The sequence below is a fragment of the Astatotilapia calliptera genome, chromosome 16 (genome assembly GCF_900246225.1).
Source record: "Astatotilapia calliptera chromosome 16, fAstCal1.2, whole genome shotgun sequence".
Lineage (NCBI taxonomy): Eukaryota > Metazoa > Chordata > Actinopteri > Cichliformes > Cichlidae > Astatotilapia > Astatotilapia calliptera.
The window spans coordinates 14,420,968-14,438,963 of NC_039317.1; the positions used below are offsets into that span (position 1 = coordinate 14,420,968).

Here is a 17,996-nt window from a genome sequence, read left to right on the forward strand (position 1 = left end):
ATCGCCTCTTCGAGAGCACCGCAATTTGCACATTGTTCCTACCCTAATTTTTCTAGTGTGATAAATATGTTGTTTGAATAAATTTGGACTTAATAAAAACTGAAAATACTTTAACTGTGTGTTTTTATAAAAAAAAAAAATACATAACCATCAATTTTCTAACCAAGGTCATTACGTTTCTCCGGGAGTTATTTTTATGGGGCACTCGTGGGTAGAGCTACTTCTCTCAGCTTCTTTCCTGTCACTGGTGAAACGTGAGGTTTATTTAGAGTTATATAGGTCTTAAAAGACAGTTGAAAGACAGAACAATGACACAAAACCACCTGTCGGGAATGGAGGCGTCCGCCGTGTCTGTCTTGAAGCGAGCGGTGGAGCTGGACCAGAGCGAACGTTTCCAGGAGTCTCTCATCTGCTACCAGGAAGGCATCCAGCTGCTTATGGACGCGTTAAAAGGTCCTCCTTTAAAAATAAATAAATATTAATAATTACATATTTTAAACATTGCCCTGAATTACGCTGAACGTCTTTTTTTTAATGTTCTCTTTGTCCTGTGAGCAGCTGTAAAAGATGACTCAAAGAGAGGACACTACAGAGAGAAGATAAAGGGCTACATGGACAGAGCAGAGCAAATCAAAGTTCATGTGAATCAGATGAAGGAAGGTAATTTGCCAGTAATGGAGCAAAAAAGGGCAAAGTGGGCCGGGCAAAGATGAATTACCCTGATCGACTGAGCCTCTTGTTTGCAGTGGTTTTGACTGTTAGACCTGTAGCACCTGTGTGTAAATGAGAGGGAGACAGGTGTAACAGTGGAGCTCCAAGGGGCAGAGGTAGATGTAGCGACCCCGAAAGGGAACAAGAAGTAGAACTTTGTGGTAATTTTGACACAAGCAAGAACTCAAATCAGGTGAACAAGGTGCTTCAGTGTTGCATATGACCAAATTAATAATTTGCACAATCTTACTGACCCTGTTGATTTGGGTTGCTGAAGCCCACTTTGCCCTGTAATCCAGCTCTAGCTGAATATTGACTGTGCGATCTTCTCAACAACCAAAATCTTGTTTATTGTTTTGTTATATCCCTTACATTTATGTATAAATCTAATTATGTCTAGTATCTCTTATAGGCAGGATCCTATTCCAGTGTAGGACTGTGCTGGTTAAGTTTTTAGATTTAGGGGGAAAATATATGGTAAGAGCCACAGCTAAAGAAGGGGGTTTTCAAAATTTGTGTTTCTCTTATCTTCCCTGATAGATGGGAAGTACCACGAGCAGATAAGAATATCAGAGGATGCTACTGGTTACAGCTATGAGGTTCTGTTCAAGCCATACATCAGCAGCGCTCTCACTGAAGTCTGGGTGGAGGACCCGTACATACGGCACACCCACCAAGTAAGAGTTTTGTCCTCATTAACTGGGGTTTTTATTCATTCCACTCTGTCATCAGTCTTTTATCAGGCTTTGTTCAGAGGTTGGAGCTTATCTTTAATGAGTTTATCCATTAATTTGATACCAATAGAATGATACTAGAGGACTAAGTCTGCAATACACGTATACATTTTCCGCCTTGGGTAGCAGGAGCAGCCGACAGGGGGGACATAATCTCTTTAACATGTCCTGGTCTGCGCCAGGGTCTCTCTGTGGCCAGAAAGCCTTCAACATTTAGATGGCTGAAAGATTTATTGATTAATAGAACTATCACAGATTAGTTGAAGTTAAACAAACAAATGTTATAAAAATCTGTCTGGTAGGTTATGAAAAGACTGCTAAGCTGACTTTAATTAAACTTTTTGTAGAGGTCGTGTATGGGAAAAGGAGGAACACATTCAGTTATGATGTGGATGATGTGTTTGATAAAAGCCTGAACGCATATACTGAAAATCTTTTTTTTCTCTGATCATGTGTTGCAAGCTGCAAGCAAGCAGCTTTCTCCTTATTAGTTTGACTAGGACTTTATAATAAATAATTGTAATTTTATGTTTATGATTTAAAAATCAGCCCTAAACTGTACCAACCTTATATAATATGCCAAACAAAGCCCTCGCCTTTCCTCTCACAAACAGTTGTACAACTTCCTTCGGTTCTGTGAGATGCTGCTAAAAGCCCCCTGCAAGGTGAACAAGATCCACCTCCTCACGTCGCAGGATGAAGTGAGTTACTCACACAATAGAGCTGCATTTTATAGTCAAAGCTGAGCAGCCACTGCTGTCTTCTCTGTTTAGTTTATACTGTCATTTCCCGTCCCGCAGGCTGATAGTGGCCAGCAGAGCGGCGCTCTGGCCGAGTTGAAAGAGAGTCTCAGCGCTCACGGAGTGACTCTAGACCTGCAGTACTCCTCCACTATCCATGACCGGGAGATCAGGTACACCTGCAGATTTTCCTCATTTACAGCAGCCACATACGTGCAGCATGAGGAAGTTCATCCTTGTGACATCTGATGTTCACTTCTACATTAACACTCCATTGCTCAAAATACGGTCTCTTTTATCCCAGTAAATTAAACCTGATTTTATTTTTAGGTTCGATAATGGTTGGATCGTAAAAATTGGAAGAGGGTTGGATTACTTCAAGAGACCTAAAGTGAGACTACGCATTATATACTTATTAGTATTCATCTGTAAGTATGGAGTGGCTAAAGTGAACGAGATCTTTCTGTCGTTTGTCTCGCAGGGCCGATTCTCTGTTGGATACTGTGACTATGACCTCAGGCAGTGCCAGGAGACCACCGTAGACATTTTCCACACCAAACACACAAAAACTCTATGAGACTCACAAAGCTAAAATGATTATTTTTTTGCCAAGCCGTTTAATTTACTTACCTGCCTTCCAAACACAAGCAGATCTACAGTATTGTAGGATTTGCTTTAGCTTGCGGGTGTCTGGGGACTGACTTTTATAACAAGATGGGTTACTGTTTGATTTCTGCTGCACTGGAACGTCTTAAATTTCTGCTAACTGTACTGCCGCTGCTATTGGTGAATTTTTAAGTTCAGTTTTCAGTTCTTCAGTTTTCTATGATTTTTTTTTTTCCGTTTTCTATGATATTTATGAAAAATATGGATATTTTTATCTTTTTTTTTTTTTTACTTCCACAGATTGTAATTCTACAGAGACCTTTTTGGGGGGAAATTAATTATTTCAAAACATTTTTTTCTAGATTACTTTACACAATTAAAAATGTATTTTTGTTTAAATCAAATTTAAATTTAAAAATACAAAACCAAAACATATTTAAAACGCATTAATAGTAAAATGTGTTACAGGATTGCCAACTTTAGGCCCTTTTTAAATGAATTGCTTATGATGGGTAATTGGACCTCTAGGTAATGAAACATTAGGCCCTTTTCAGTTGACTGGAAATGTACCGTCCTGATTCTATTAGTAGATTAAAGAAACCAAACATGGCCCTGAATATCGTTTTGTACTGAAAAATGAATAAAATGTAACAGTTTTTAAACTATTTATAATACATAAATGCAGAATAAATATTAAAACTGACCAAAGTGTGCTGAAAGATTGTGAGATGCTTTCTTGTTTTCTACAGAATAAAAAAGTCCAAGACACAGATAAAATGAAAACAGTGACCAAGAGGACGAGAGTGGGTAGAGTTACACAGAAAGGTGCACTTACAGAAAGTGTTTATGGTAATCAGCTGGTTGTTTTCCAGGTTATTATAGGGTTAGGGTGGAGGATTACTCTAAAACCTAGAATTAAAACATTTTATTGAACTAAAAAACAAAAACTAGACTTGGAAAAAAATTAAACTAACTGAAAAGATTTTGTGAACTTGGAAAACTGACTAAAAAATGGTAAATGGCCTGTATTTGTTTAGCACTTTACTTAGTCCCTAAGGACCCCAAAGCGCTTTACACTACATTCAGTCATCCACACACTGGTGATGGCAAGCTACATTGTAGCCACAGCTGCCCTGGGGCGCACTGACAGAGGCGAGGCTGCCGGACACTGGCGCCACCGGGCCCTCTGACCACCACCAGTAGGCAACGGGTAGAAGTGTCTTGCCCAAGGACACAATGACCGAGACTGTCGGAGCCAGGGCTCGAACCGGCAACCTTCTGATTACAAGACGAACTGCCAACTCCTGATTGGTCAAATTTTATCGTAGCTTGTCTGATGAAGCGTTGATAGACAAGACTGAGTCCTCTGATTCAACTAAACATTTGCCAACAATAAAAATCTGACTTAAAAAAAAAAAAAGAGCAGATGCAGGTCAGTGCAGATCAGACCTTGTCATAGTCTCCACACAGTCAGATTATATCCATCAAAAACCACTCATTCACTTATACACACTGTATTTGATTCAGACATAGGTCTTTACATCTGTAACAAGTTCACAAACATTGCAAATCCCATTCTGACTCTTATTACAACAAAGTCTAAGCTTAAGGCACATTCACCACCTGCTTCATAGCTTTCATACATATTACACTGATCAGCAGATTGAGCAGTCATGGAGCACTGAACTCATGATTCCTTAAAAACCTACATATTTCCACAATTATTGAATTCTGGATAAGGTTATTAACACTTACAATTACCGGAGATGTACATGTTTAATATCTTTGACTGATTTTTATGTCCCAAAGCTATATTGTAGCCATAGCTTCTTCTGTTTCTGCTGGCTCTGTATTGGTGCAACATTTCATGCATGTAAGACACTGATGTCTAGTTAACGATTACCATCAAACTCTTATCTGAATCCAGAATCCCAAACTAAATACAGATAAGCTGCAGGGGAAAGCTTGTTCAGTGGTTTCAGATATCGGCCAATTGTTCTTGGGTGAATCAATGGAAACATCTTGCCAAAAAAAAGTCGTCTATAAAAGTGAAAAAATGAAAAACCCCAAAGAAAATTCCCTCACATTTTTTTCACATTTGCTAGAATGAATGGTAACCCTCGTGACTTCAAACAGCGCTGTGATCGGATTATCTATCGGCCTTAATCTCGATATGCACAGCCCTCATCTGGCCTGTGAGAGGAAGAAATTATAATCCATCGCAACACCACATGAATCAGAGACTGCCATATACTGCTAAAAATCAGTACCTTTGCTTTCTTTCTGTCAGGGGGACAAATGCTGTGATGACAAAAGCAGAAAGTGCAATAAACGTGTATGATGCTTTATTATCTACAAACAGCCTCCCTATGATAGCAGATATTAGCCATAATCACATTACATCCCTATTATAAGATAAAAATAAGCCTGTGTGTGTATTCTCCTTTATGTGTAGATTATGGACAATAAATCTATGAATGAGGGAATTAAATAAAACCACATCCCAGACTGTTATGTCACTGTGGGCTCTTATCACGGTGCATGTGTCCCGTTGGATGTAATCCAGATGTTACCCAGCTGGATGTGGGTTCTGGTGGGAGAGACGAGGATTTATCTGTAAGGAGACTCATTGGAGATGCTGCTCAGCCAAGCTTCCAGACACATGGATGCAGATGCAAGCGTTCGCATGCCAATTCCTGCAGGCCCTCCCTCTCGCCGATTGTAGCCCAGTGGCCTAGATTAGCTCTCCCATCTCCCAGTACTGTCCTGTGTGAACGCGCAGGAAGTAGGACTCGCAGGAACAATGTGTCATCTCGTTGCTGCGAAACAAGGCGTCGTCTCACAAATCGTGAAAAATGTGTGCGGGAGTTATAGAGGAGCAAAGGTCCCAGGCGAACATTTCAAAGACCGCACCTTCAGGACTGTGGCCAAACAGTCTTGGGTGAAAATGATGTGACGTGCTGGGAGGTGGCTGATTCCTGTTTGTTTTTATTTATTTATTTCATTTCTGAACGCTCACAGCACACCCATAGCCTCCGCTCTTTGATCATCGGAAGGGCGTGAGCGAGCCTGTGCAATATGTAAACAGCTCTATGAGCCATAATTCCTATATTCATGTCCTCTTTCCAGCTGGAGCTTTATTTTTTATTTTTTTACCCTCTACTCTCATTTCTGGGTCTAAAATCAGGTTAACGTTTTATAAGGAGCTTAGCACAGAGGGCCACAGTGTGCCACTAATGTAATAGAGTATCTCTCTCGCTCTCTTTCTCTCACTCTCTCTCTCTCACACACACACATTCTCATCTGTCCTCTTTTCTCTTGTGCATTTGCTCACCCTGTCAGGAAGTGACCTTCTCTCTCTCTCTCTCCCTTTCTTTCTTTTCTCCCAGCCTGTTTTTTTTCCCACCTCCCTCACTCCCTTCCCTCGGTATCTCCCTACGTCTGCAGATGTGGTATGTCTGAGGTTTAATCATTAAGGCAGGGACACAGCTGATACAAGACCGCTCCGTGAAGAGAGGAGGACGATCAGGAGGGACAAGTTGAGGTGCTTGGTTTTAGATTTTTGGTAAGTTCAGCCGTTGTTTTCTTTTTTTTTCTTCCTCCTTCCCCATCTGGAGTGCGTGTGTGTTTTCCCCCAGGGAATGTCACCTGGTGGAGAAATGTTGCAGCGTTGTGGATCATTACGGCGTTGTGAAATCTTACAAGAATCTCTCTGCAATGTCAATAATCCACCGGATTATCCTCTGTTTCTCTGGGAGCTATAGTTCAGCTCAGTGAACGGTGAAACCGCAGGGAGCACTTCACTGCGGAGAGGAAATCAAGTCTGAGGTTTACATACTGTTTAAATCGATTTGCTTAAACTGATCGCAACTTTTTTGAGGATCGAGTGAAAAGGGTGTAATCGGTGACATGAGAGGTGCAGTGTGGACTTTGCTTGTTTGTCCATAACCTGGCACATCTTGTCTTATCAGGCAGTTATACAGCCTCATGCTCTGTTGACAACAGTTCCTTAGATACACCAGCACCCTGCAAAAGGTGGGATATACTAATGTCAGGCCGGTCTTCATGAAAAAAATTGGAACTGACTTTAGCATAGAGTAGCACGCCAACTCAGTAAGATGGTAAAGCAGTGAAGGAAGATTTTAGCTTTTGCTTTGTTCATCATATGTGCTGTACAGTGCGATGCCATGCTTCAAATCCACGTTCTTGCTACTCTGCAGTACCTGGGGTGTTTTTTCTTGGCAATGCCACATGTAACATCGATTAAGACGTTGTTCATCTTGACAACAGACTGTCCTCACCCAGCCCTCCCAACTGATAATGAACAGTAATAAACCTTTGAACCTCGAGTCCATGTTTACTCCTGCAAAGACAACAAGCGAAGTGTTTTCCACTGAACACTTAACTGTCATCTGCTCTACACTTTTTTTTTCTTTTAGGGATCAGACCGATGGAGTCTTTCTCGGGAGACGCAGAAGAAAGCGCAGAGGACGTCGCAGGTGAGGTGATCTGTCTCGTAGTTTAACCTGAGAGTGCTAACACATCGTCATGAAGTGAAATATGAAAGAGATGCTCATTGATAGAACGTCTCGAAAACAGAAAATAGAGAGTGTGTGAGAGCACGTGAGTTCTCCTTGTTCACGTGCGCGTGAAATGCTGTGACCTGGATCTGTCTCGGTCTCAATCTCTGTTAGGACGTAAAAGATCCAAGATCAAGGATCTGAAAACTCGTCTCTTTGGGAAAAGTAAGAGAGCAGGCGGAGAAGGAAATACCAAACTCAGCCAGTCAGCCAGTGACATCACTGCAGGAAAAGATCTCGGATCAGAAGAAGATTTGGTGTGAGTGTTTACGTGACACGACGCCTTTCGAAAAATTCTCTTTCAGGTTCACTTACTTGTCCTTACTTTGACTCGTCCTTCTTCTGGCTCCACTTAGATGCGCACAGGCCATCATGGGATCGCGGGCACTGTCCCACGACAGCATCTTTCTGGATGACCTGGTCATGACAGAGCCTGAACCCACCAGGGTCTTATCTCAGGAGAACGTTCACAGCAAAATCAAAGCTCTCCAGGTACGGCACTTCTTTATTTTAGGCCTGTTGTTTAAACTTATGGTAACAGTGACTCTATTAAAATCCTCGTGCTGCGCTCTGTCATCACAGATGACGCTTCAGCAGCAGAAAATGCATTTGGGCCCACCTCCTATGGTCCTGCCAATGAGACGTCCACCAGATCTGAGCAGCCAGGAGTCACTTCCTCACAGTCCTCCTCATGATTCAGGAGAAGACAATACATCTCAGGAAACCCTTACAAAGGTGCATAATCCTGCTGATTAGATGATGCGTGGATTCAAAAGCAGGATTTGCATTTGTTTAAATTTAACAAGCAAGCATAAAGTGTTCTGATCATATGTTTTTATTCTCAGCATATCCCATAAAAAAAGGCCAGCGCTGTACCCCCATTTTTTCCTATTATAGTTATAACTGAAAAAAGTGGGGTTATAAATACCTATATAGCATCATTTAAGAAAACAGTATATAGCAAACCCTAAAACAGCTGGTCGCTGTAAAACGTTTTATTTAAGCAGGAGAAAGTGGTGCATATGTTGGGGACTATTTTAAGACACAGATTAATGCACCGTAAATCCTGAGGATTTACGGTGTACGTGGGATTGACTGGACAGAAACTTCAAGAGAGGAATCTGTCATCTGAAATGCTGTTTCCAAAAGTCGAATCAGTGATGGAGCCAGAGGGTTCTTATGTAAGGTGCACTGTTAAACTGTGTCCCTGCAAGCCTGGCCCCTCTTTGGCTCCACTCCATATAGAATATCAGATAGGTAATAGAGGTTATCAACAACCTGTTAGGTGAGGCTGTGTGCAGACAGGAATAGGACCCAAGGTGCAGACTCCGGAGACAGTCGTGAACTCAAAAAGGCTTTAATTAGGTACTCAAAAATATAACATAACTAAAAAACTCAAAACAAACTTAAACTGGAGGAATGACAGAACACACAGCTAGGAAAACGGTAGATCGCGACACGGACACAGAGAAACACTGGGCTTAAATACACAGAGGGAGCAATCAAGGAATGGGTAACAGGAGGGAAACACAGCTGGGGCAAATCAGGCCTAACGAGACAAGGGGAAGCAAAACCAGACACATTAACATCAGACATGGACTTTCAAAGTAAAACAGGAAACACATAACACAGACTGAACAAAGACACAGACTCGCACGCACTGCAACAGAGGGAACAGAGACGTGGGACCAGCGCAGACACAGACACTGACTGGACATGGGGATATAGTCACTAAGGACACACAGAGACGCGAACTAGACAAGGGGATACAGCTGACAGGGGAGACAGAGCAGCTAGAGAAGACAGAGACATAAACTATAAGACAGAACTCAAAGAAACCAAAGACTAGAAAGTATAAATAATATAATAAACTCAAAACCCCTGGGTCAACGACCCAGGCATCCTAACACAACCATGTGTGATACATTGACATAATAATCCAAAACACTGTATTTTGTAGTTCTTTCTCTTAGCCCATTGTTTGCAGGATTGTACAGCGATTTTGTTGGCCTTTTTTTCTTTGCAGGCGATATCTCAGCCAACATCTCGCACTCTCTCACCCATCCCCAAACCTGCACCTATCAAATCTCTTCCCTCGACTCCATCCCATGCTTTTCCTCTTTCCGTCCCCTCTGTTTCTCCTTCTGCTGCTGAGGTCCCGTCGGATTTTAGAACACCGGCTCAGTTCGCTTCCCGATTAGACACTTCTGCCGCACGCCACCGAATGTCTATCAAACCCAGAAACCAGAGGGCCAGCACTAAGATGAAAGCTGCCGCGGTAAGTTGCTGTAGTTATTTCTCTCTCTTGTATGCTCTTTGTATAAGCAAATAGTGCACCGCCACTTCACTTTCCTGCCCTTCATATCTCTCGCTCTTTTTTTATTTATCTTCAGACTGTCTCTCAGTCTCATTTAGACACCATGAACAACATTGACCGACCCGAGCCTGTCAAAGAACTAAAACACCATCTTGGTGCTCAAGAAGAAGTAACAGTGGAAACAAAAGAAGAAGAAAAAGTTGCTGTTCCCATTGTACATCAGCGTCTTCCTTCAAAATGTGCAGAAATGGCACCGGTCACATCAGAGGCGGTACCCAAACCAACAAGTCAAAGTTTCTCCAAACAGGACTACGTTCTTCCTGAGACTGTAGCCTCCCAAGTACCTCGAGTTAAACCTCGCAGACGTGTGGGTTCAGCATCTGGTGAACGTCCACACTCGTCCTTCATAGAGTCAGGACTGAAGGAACAAAGACAAGGGGATTTGGAGAAGCAACTAATGCCTCATGATGATAATGCCTCAGGAATGGCATTCAGGTGTTCCTCTGCTAGCCAGGAGGTTCAAGGTGATAGCGAACCCACAAGAGGAATTAAACGATATGCCCAAGGATCTGGCTCTTTCCACTTTTCTGTCACTGCATCGAAAAACAGAGATGGAGAAAGACCCCGATCGGGCAGTTTTTTGGGAGTTTTGGAACAAGCTGAAGCCAGGAACAGGATCAGTAGGGAAATGGAGGAGAAAAACAGGGAAAAGGAGGAAGTTAAAGAGCCAAGAGAGCATCCTTTTGCTTTAGGAAGGTTTCGTCAAGAAGGCGCACCACCTAAAACCTCAGCTGTTCCCTGGGACAGGAGTGACAGCTTCAAAAAGGTGGAATCAGTGACAGCATATAAAGATGCACCTGCAGACACAGGCGCTGCTGAGGCGGAGGAGATCGAGAGCAGCCAGGAAGAGGTGGAAGAGGCGGTGGAAGCAAAGGAGCCCCAGGAGGAACAAGGAAAAACAGCTTTCGGTGTCAAACTGCGCTCCACATCTCATTCACTTCGATTTCGGCTTGATACATCTTCTAACAGACATTCAAAGTCAGCACTGGGTGAGGACCAAGGTGACCAAAAATGCCAAGAAATAAGTGAAAAAAAGTTGCAAGAAAATGCGTCTTGGATGCCATCCTCCTCTGGAGAGGTCAGACCAGCTGGTGAGTCTTTCAGAGCTCCTAACATTGCCATGTAGAAGGTTTGAAAGTACTTAAAATAGTTTTTAAAAATGTCTTGCAAATTCAGAAAAATCCAGCTAAGTAAATTAGAACTAAAAGGAAAAAGCTAAAGAATTTAGGCAAAATGTGTAAAGTAAAAATAAAATAAAATAAAATAAAATGAAGACTAGATTGAAATAAATATGTAATAATATAGCATAACGCTGACATAATGTCAAAATATCACGCTGGAATCACACTGATTATAGAAGCTGATGTTTAATTTGGAGATCTGCTTTAAATTTACACTGATAGTGAAGCAGCGTCTCACAGCCATTATCTCTTTGATTACAGAGTTAATATTACACAGATGTGCACCGTTGTTGCTGTTTAACATGGTAAATAATCACTCTAGGAAGATAAGATTTTTACTGATCACAGGGGAACTTTGTACTCATTAAGATACCACCCGGGCAAACTTTAACGGTAACAGTGCTGCCGAGCGTATCTAACAGATTTGTGTGTCTCCCTTAGATCAAACCCCATCTGGCTTCTCTCCTCCAGTCAAACATAATGCTCCATTTGCCAGCGAAACGTCCGACGTTCAGACGACGCCTGCAAACCTAAAAGAAGCAGAAGCTACACCCCGGGAGCCTCAACCTGCCCCGCAGGCGACCTCATCTGAGGTGTCCTGGATGGCTCTGGCCATGGAAAAAACCAAGAGCCTTCAACAGCTTTTCATTAGTAGATTCCCCAGAGATTTTGCAGGAAATTTACAGGCAAACATGCAATCTTCAGCACGACCGCAGGCACAAGCGCAGCCCACAAATCCAACAGAGACTTTTACACAAGTACGGACACAGACTGTGCAAGCTGCAAAGCAGCCATCGGCAGAAACGAATCAAAGCAGAAGCCAAGCACAGACTGTCAAAACATCACCAGGATTTCTGCAACAGAAGGCATCTCCTGTGCTGTCCAATGCCTCCAGAGATCCACAAATGTCAAAACACACCAGTGAAGACCAGATGAACACAACTAAGTCTGCCTCACATTCAGTGGTAACCACCAATCCGTGGACAACCCATTCTCCTTTGCGCTCCCCTTCACAAACAGACACCTCGTTTCAGTTTGCACAAGGCAGCGCCACACAGTCTCTTGCGCAGTCTTACCTTTCCTCAGGCCAGCAGCAATCCTCCTGGAGCAATCGAGGTCTCCAGTCTGCCCAGCAGCTCAAGCCCACACCTTCAGCGCAGACTTCAGCTCCCGCAGCCTCGTCAGCTGTTGGTTCTGCTTCAGCTTTTGCCTCAGGAAGAGGGGAGAGAGAAGCCAGTGAGCAAAAAGAGGCTCCGCCACTCACAAGCCGAAGAGCATTTTGGTCTGGTTCTGTAAGCGAGAAGGCTGCTTTTTTAGAGAGACGGGGAGAGTGGACCACACCACCTGGACCCAAGGGGGTTTGTGGTACTTCTTTATAACTATCTTTCATATCATTTGCCATCCTCACAGTGCTGCCTGACCTCCCCTTGCTGTCTGTGGCAGTCAGATCAATGCCCATTTGAAAATATAAATGTTTAAAAAATCTCTAAGTCTCTATTTGGCAACTATAACAGTAGCCTAGCATGTGTCCGTCATTCATTTGGTGTCCTGGTGGCTACCAACATATTGTTTTATTGCAATGGAACTGATGATTTTGACTGGGTTTATTAGCAGGTTAAATTTATGATTGTTTCTGGACTTTTTATGGCACTTTCTCACGGTGGTTGAAATGCAGGCCATGAACAGATAATAGGGATTTTTTGAACTGACAAGATTGTCCTGAATGTGTGTTCTTAGGTGGAATTGAGGAAAACGCATACAGACATGCAGGGATCAGGTGAATCCCCTACCTTGGCAAAAAACGCACCTGTGATCAAAGATACAGATGAAAGACAAGCAGTAAACCTTGCAGGTGTGTTTGCTCAGAGTGATAATAAATCATTGCTGTACAAACACCTTTTTAATATTCTTAATGAACCCATTTGACCTAGATTTTTTCTGCGTTTCGTTTTTTAGAGTTAAGCCCCACCAACGTTGCAGAAAGGTCGCGTGAGGACAGATGGTCACGGAAAAATGCAGCGTCTTCTTCATCACCGTCATCATCACCCACACTGCCCTCAGTGCTGCAATCCATGTCTGACAGCGGTCAGCCGTCCTGGATGGAATTGGCCAAGAGGAAGTCAATGGCCTGGAGTGATAAGACCATGGACTAAGAAGGACACGAGTCGATGAAGAGCCCATCATAAAGACTAAAACCGCTTCTGTCAGACAGCCGGTTGTTTGATGCCGTTTTAATTTGGATTTAAGTGTTAATGTTTAATTACGGAAGAGGATTAGGGCTACTGGAAAAAAGAAAGTGGGCACGTCTTTTTTTCTTCTTTTCCAGAATTCTGAGGAAAAAGTCAGAATTCTGACCGTAAAGTAACAATTTTGAGGTAAAAGAATTTTGAGTAAAAAGTCAGAATTCTCACATTAAGGTCAGAATTCTGACTTTTGCCCACTTTTTTTCCCGGTGGCCCTAATCCTCCTATTTAATTGAGAGTGAGGGAAGCAGAATATCTTCTGAAAGTTCATCATGATCGCTGTTATTCAGTTAAGGACGAATATTTCATGTGATTGAGCATTTCACAGCTCTTAAAAGTTTATGTTAAATAATAAATTTGTAAGGACGAGTTTGTTGTTGTCATTGAATGACTTAAACTTCAAGTAAAACGAAATGGTCAAATTACATCGCAGTATAGTCATTCACTTGGTATCACCTGAATATCTCCTGAAATTGTCCATCAAACTGCTAAAAATAAACTTCTTATAACACACAGTATGTGGAGAGCGACAGTCAACGCTGAAAAATGTCCCGAGCTACCTGTTAGATTAACCTCTTGTCTGCCGATGTTTCCTGGACGTTTACTTCTTCACTAACTTAGTCCACAGCCCCACCTGCAGGCCAGATCTGAGACCTTGTACTAAGCTCTACAGCATTACAGCAAACATGGATTCAAAAATGGTATTTTTTATTAAAAAGTCTGAAATCAACAGGTACCTTATTTTCACACTTTAAAAAAGATGGGTGTGATTTAAAAGTAATAAAAAATAAAAAGTCAATTAAAGCTGACATTTTCAGGACCTCTCATGGCCTTACACTGTTAACATGACTTATAATAACCCCGTACCATTGTTAATAATTCATGTTAGCCCATGCTACACCCACACAGGTGAGTCATCTCCTGGGACTATGTGGGTGACGTCGCTGTCAGCCTTGTTTGTGCATCAGAGATTCTCAGTGTGAACATTTAGACTTCCTAATGTCTGCTAGATAAATGAGGCTAGATTTGGAAGTTCATAAGTTTTAATGTATAAAACAACTTTTGAATTTTTTTTCAATTAGGCAGTTTATACTTTCAATCCTTTTTACAGTCATATATTTTGTAATAATTGCAGCGTCAAATAATAAGAACAAGTACAGGACTTCTCTTTGACATCAGGAGACTGCAGAGTATGAAAAAGGTTATCTGATGTCACAGTTTTTACACTGGGATGTAACCCATAATGCACTGGGCTCCCAGGAGACAGCAGCTCAGCTGTGAAATTAGTGTTGTCTGGGGAAACGCAGAGTAACACTTTTTTTTTAAATGAGCTTTACATTCTGAAATATTTAGCACACAGACTGGCCTTAAGTATAACTCTGTCACGACAATACATTTTCTGAATTTAAGGTTAAACAATTTAAAGGAAATTATTATTAGGGAGGGAATAACAAACCCGACTGATGCTGATACAATCTTGTAGTTAAAGTGGGAGATGAAAAAGAAGCCAACAAGTATTGTTAGCTATAGGTTATAAATACTCTACTCCAAAATCTTGTGCACCTGGTTGTCAGACAATCATGCCGGTATTTTCAGCTTTAATGGAGAATCTATAGTGGAAAAAAAGAATCTGCTCTACCTGGATTTGATTTTCATCCCCACATGGCTCTGTTATCTGGCTGCCACATAACGCCTCTGGAGAAGCCATTTCTTTTTCTACAGGACTCAGCTATGTTTGCTGGCACAAAACAGTTTTCTTTGCGTCACACAAACCCAGTCAGGTTGCGTGTTCTTCCAGGTAAGTTTTGCAAAAGTTCTGTTCCCAGTCATCAGTCATGTGTCCTCTGTGTGGCACCTGAATATCATCATAATTATAAAACTCACTGCCAAGGTAATCACAACCTTAACCATCCTGCAGCCCAGGCACTCACAATACAACTGACTCACTCACGTCAGTCTGCTATTCAGTTCTGCACCATGCCAGCCACCCACAACAACAACACAACTCACCTGTGCATTAGACTCCAGATAATTATAGGACATTAACTGATGTAACAACAGTTCACTGTCACTTGTTAGCAGAAGAGCAGATTGAAAGAGTAAAAAAAGTAAGAACTTCAGAACATGAAGTCAGACTTCCACGTTTGAAGGAATGAACTTTAAATGATTCTTTTCTCTTTGCATTACTTGGATTCAGACCTCCTATAGGTCCACTCTAAATGCTGAATATAGTTACTTGTTTTAATATTAGAGTACAGCTTCTGTCTTTAACACCAAGTGAAGTCACCAGCAAAAGAGCACATGTTCTTTAGCAAAGATTAAACAAAGACAAGGTTAAATAAAACCTGATGTAACGTCATTGGTCTTCACTTCTATTGTGAGTTAAAGAGTGTTTGTGTCTTATTTACTGTGAAGTAACCGGGACATCCAGAGCCAGTTTGGCTCCCTCACTCGTTTTTTCCCAGGGTGAATGTAGCTGTTGATTATAATGTGGATTTGGGGTCCTGTGGGTTAATAAAATTATGACAAATGACACATCCAGGAAACCTTCTTTTACACAGTCATTGTCTCAGCCATGTGTATAAAGAGTAATATCACTCCTAGCTATAGTTTGACAAAATCAATATCTTTGAATTAGAGAGACGGTGCCATGTTTGTTTATTACTAGAGATGGCACGATACCACCTTTTTATGTCCGATACCGATATCATAAATTTGAATATTGTCCGATACCGATATGAATCCGATATAGTGTGTTTTTTAATTAAAACTGTTTTTTTAATATCTTGCTGCATTTTGTATAAGTTCAGATTCAAGTTTTAAAAAAACAAACAAACACTAAAGCTATTCTGTTATACCTGTATGCAAAAAATACACTGCACCCAAAATATTTCATAGTTCAGCAATACTGATCAATCTAATAAACTTAAACCTACTCCATCCTCCCTATTCTGGTATTTTAAAGAATAAGCAACCTAATTAATAGGGTTGCAAACTCCCACTAAAAAAAAAATAAAAAATAGGGAACCACCCTCCACCTCATGATGCTTAATCGACGTAATCAACATTAATTTGATGCAGTGTGGAAAAGAATGCACAGAAAGCCATTATTTTTCAAGAATAATTAAATAGATTCAACATCTTTCTTCAACAGAATTGCAGACTGCACAGATGGTACCTTCCCAAAGGAAAAAGTACTATAGCTTACTAGTGTATATTAGGCTTAATAGTTACTATATACAGTAATGGACTTCTATACATTTTACATCATATTAAAACTTTGGGTGTAAGATTCAGATAATTAATTATTAAAAACTAGACATTTTAAATGAGAATAAGAAAGAAGAGTATGTCTTTGTGCCCCCCCCCCCCCTTTCCCTGTAAATGCCCTATCGGCCCCCCTTGGCTAAACTTTGCTAGATCCGCCCCTGCACACTTACCAGCCGTCAGCTACGTAGAAAAAGATCCTGGTGTAGAAAGTAATATTAAATAAATTCTAACAACAGCTTATCAAGCTTAAACGTGCTGCTGTTGTTCAGCCGCTGGTTTCCTCTTTCTGGCGCGAAGTGGGCAATAAACAAACAAGAGAGACGGACTCGCGACAGAAAAGCCGATCAGCTGATCATTGATCAGTTTCACGATTGAAGTAGCAGCAGGAGAGGGAGGGGGAGAGAGAGCCAGTCGCTCCATATATCGGTTGTTAAGCTTAACGCTGGAATGCTTTACAAACATTCAGAGATGAACTTACACACTTGCTTTACTTCTCTCTGGGATAACTTCCTCAGAGATGAAATGCTGGTTTGGTAGCGAGGCTACAAATACACACAGCCGCTCTATCACATGAGCACACTGCTCCGACCTGCTACGGTTATGAGCCGAGTTGCGCCATGTCGCAAGTTTTGTGAGGTGCTTTTTTGATATTTAATGGATCGGATTACATTTTTTATTTCTCTCCGATATCCGATCCAGTAATTTAGTTTATCTGACCAATACCGATACTTAATATCGAATCGGTACATCTCTATTTATTACTGTTTAATTCTTGATGTATACATTCATATTCCTTTTTTTCCCTTTTAACAATTCAAAAACTGAACATTAGCCACCTTTGTAGATCCAAAGCACCTGGCATTTCTTCAGCTTTGCGGAGACTGTGGTGGTAAAGTGGGCCATCTAAAAATCTGAAGGTTTGTGGTTTGATCCCTGGCTCCTCCTATCTGCATGCTGAAGTATCCTCTGGGAAAATACTGAACCCCGAATTGCCCCCGATGCATCCATCAGAGTGCGAGTGCAAATGTTAGACAAGGGTTAGGAAAAACCTGCTTGTAGGAATCTGTGTGTGATTGGGTGAATGAGGGTTGCAGTGCTCAGTCACTGTAAATAGGTGCTATATCCGGCCATTCATCAGATGTACTAAAAACTTGAATTACTTTCCTCCTACATGGTTTAATATTTTACTCTCTTTTCTCAGGCAGTTCGATTGTGCTGTTGTAATGACTAATGTGACTAAAACATTGCCACTGCAAACTATACTAGTTCATAATGCAAACTGATATGTGACTTTAGTATTCCAAATGTCCACGTAATCCACTCATCCCTGAGGTAATGGGCTACTACAACAGGACTAATGAAATAAAATCCACGTCATGCAGGCAGTATTGTAAAGATTTTATTAAAAACACATACTTTACAACAAAGCTACATCTCTATTAAAAAAAATCCAGTCACAATTATATTTTGGTGTGGGTGCATCCAGATATAAAAAACAGTCCATCTTCCCGCAAATGTAGTTTCCATTGCTACCGTTACTGCTTTATCCACGTA

At 41.4% G+C, this 17,996-nt stretch overlaps 2 protein-coding genes across 4 annotated transcripts; both read left to right on the plus strand.

The window, feature by feature from the left end:
* The first annotated feature begins 144 nt into the window (after positions 1-144).
* Positions 145-3,157, plus strand: mitd1 (MIT, microtubule interacting and transport, domain containing 1). The gene is made up of 7 exons (XM_026145122.1): positions 145-453; positions 559-660; positions 1,252-1,388; positions 2,060-2,146; positions 2,246-2,358; positions 2,516-2,576; positions 2,667-3,157. Exons 1-7 carry the CDS (start codon positions 309-311, stop codon positions 2,760-2,762), a joined length of 741 nt encoding a protein of 246 aa, XP_026000907.1. The 5' UTR covers positions 145-308; the 3' UTR covers positions 2,763-3,157.
* A 922-nt stretch (positions 3,158-4,079) lies between these two features.
* On the plus strand, positions 4,080-13,239 carry cracdla (cracd like a). 3 transcript variants are annotated; one of them, XM_026145721.1, is made up of 11 exons: positions 4,080-5,758; positions 6,181-6,356; positions 7,231-7,290; positions 7,486-7,630; positions 7,728-7,863; positions 7,954-8,106; positions 9,398-9,649; positions 9,765-10,839; positions 11,371-12,287; positions 12,667-12,781; positions 12,886-13,239. In XM_026145721.1, the coding sequence occupies exons 3-11, from the start codon at positions 7,242-7,244 to the stop codon at positions 13,080-13,082; spliced, it is 3,039 nt and encodes a 1,012-aa protein (XP_026001506.1). In that variant the 5' UTR covers positions 4,080-5,758; positions 6,181-6,356; positions 7,231-7,241; the 3' UTR covers positions 13,083-13,239. The 3 variants fall into 3 exon arrangements, with proteins under 3 accessions (XP_026001506.1, XP_026001507.1, XP_026001505.1); XM_026145720.1 differs by lacking the exon at positions 4,080-5,758 and having other exon boundaries at positions 5,855-6,356; XM_026145722.1 differs by lacking the exons at positions 4,080-5,758; positions 12,886-13,239 and having other exon boundaries at positions 5,852-6,356; positions 11,371-12,294; positions 12,667-12,767.
* Positions 13,240-17,996: the final 4,757 nt, after the last annotated feature.

Excerpts from the sequence above, each read along its gene's own strand:
- mitd1 (XM_026145122.1), top strand. The coding sequence starts at position 309 with ATGACACAAAACCACCTGTCGGGAATGGAGGCGTCCGCCGTGTCTGTC. Across the intron at positions 1,389-2,059 it reads ACATACGGCACACCCACCAA|TTGTACAACTTCCTTCGGTT; the intron begins GTAAGAGTTTTG and ends TCTCACAAACAG. Across the intron at positions 2,147-2,245 it reads TCCTCACGTCGCAGGATGAA|GCTGATAGTGGCCAGCAGAG; the intron begins GTGAGTTACTCA and ends CCCGTCCCGCAG.
- cracdla (XM_026145721.1), top strand. The coding sequence starts at position 7,242 with ATGGAGTCTTTCTCGGGAGACGCAGAAGAAAGCGCAGAGGACGTCGCA. Across the intron at positions 7,864-7,953 it reads GCAAAATCAAAGCTCTCCAG|ATGACGCTTCAGCAGCAGAA; the intron begins GTACGGCACTTC and ends CTGTCATCACAG. Across the intron at positions 12,782-12,885 it reads ACAAGCAGTAAACCTTGCAG|AGTTAAGCCCCACCAACGTT; the intron begins GTGTGTTTGCTC and ends TTCGTTTTTTAG.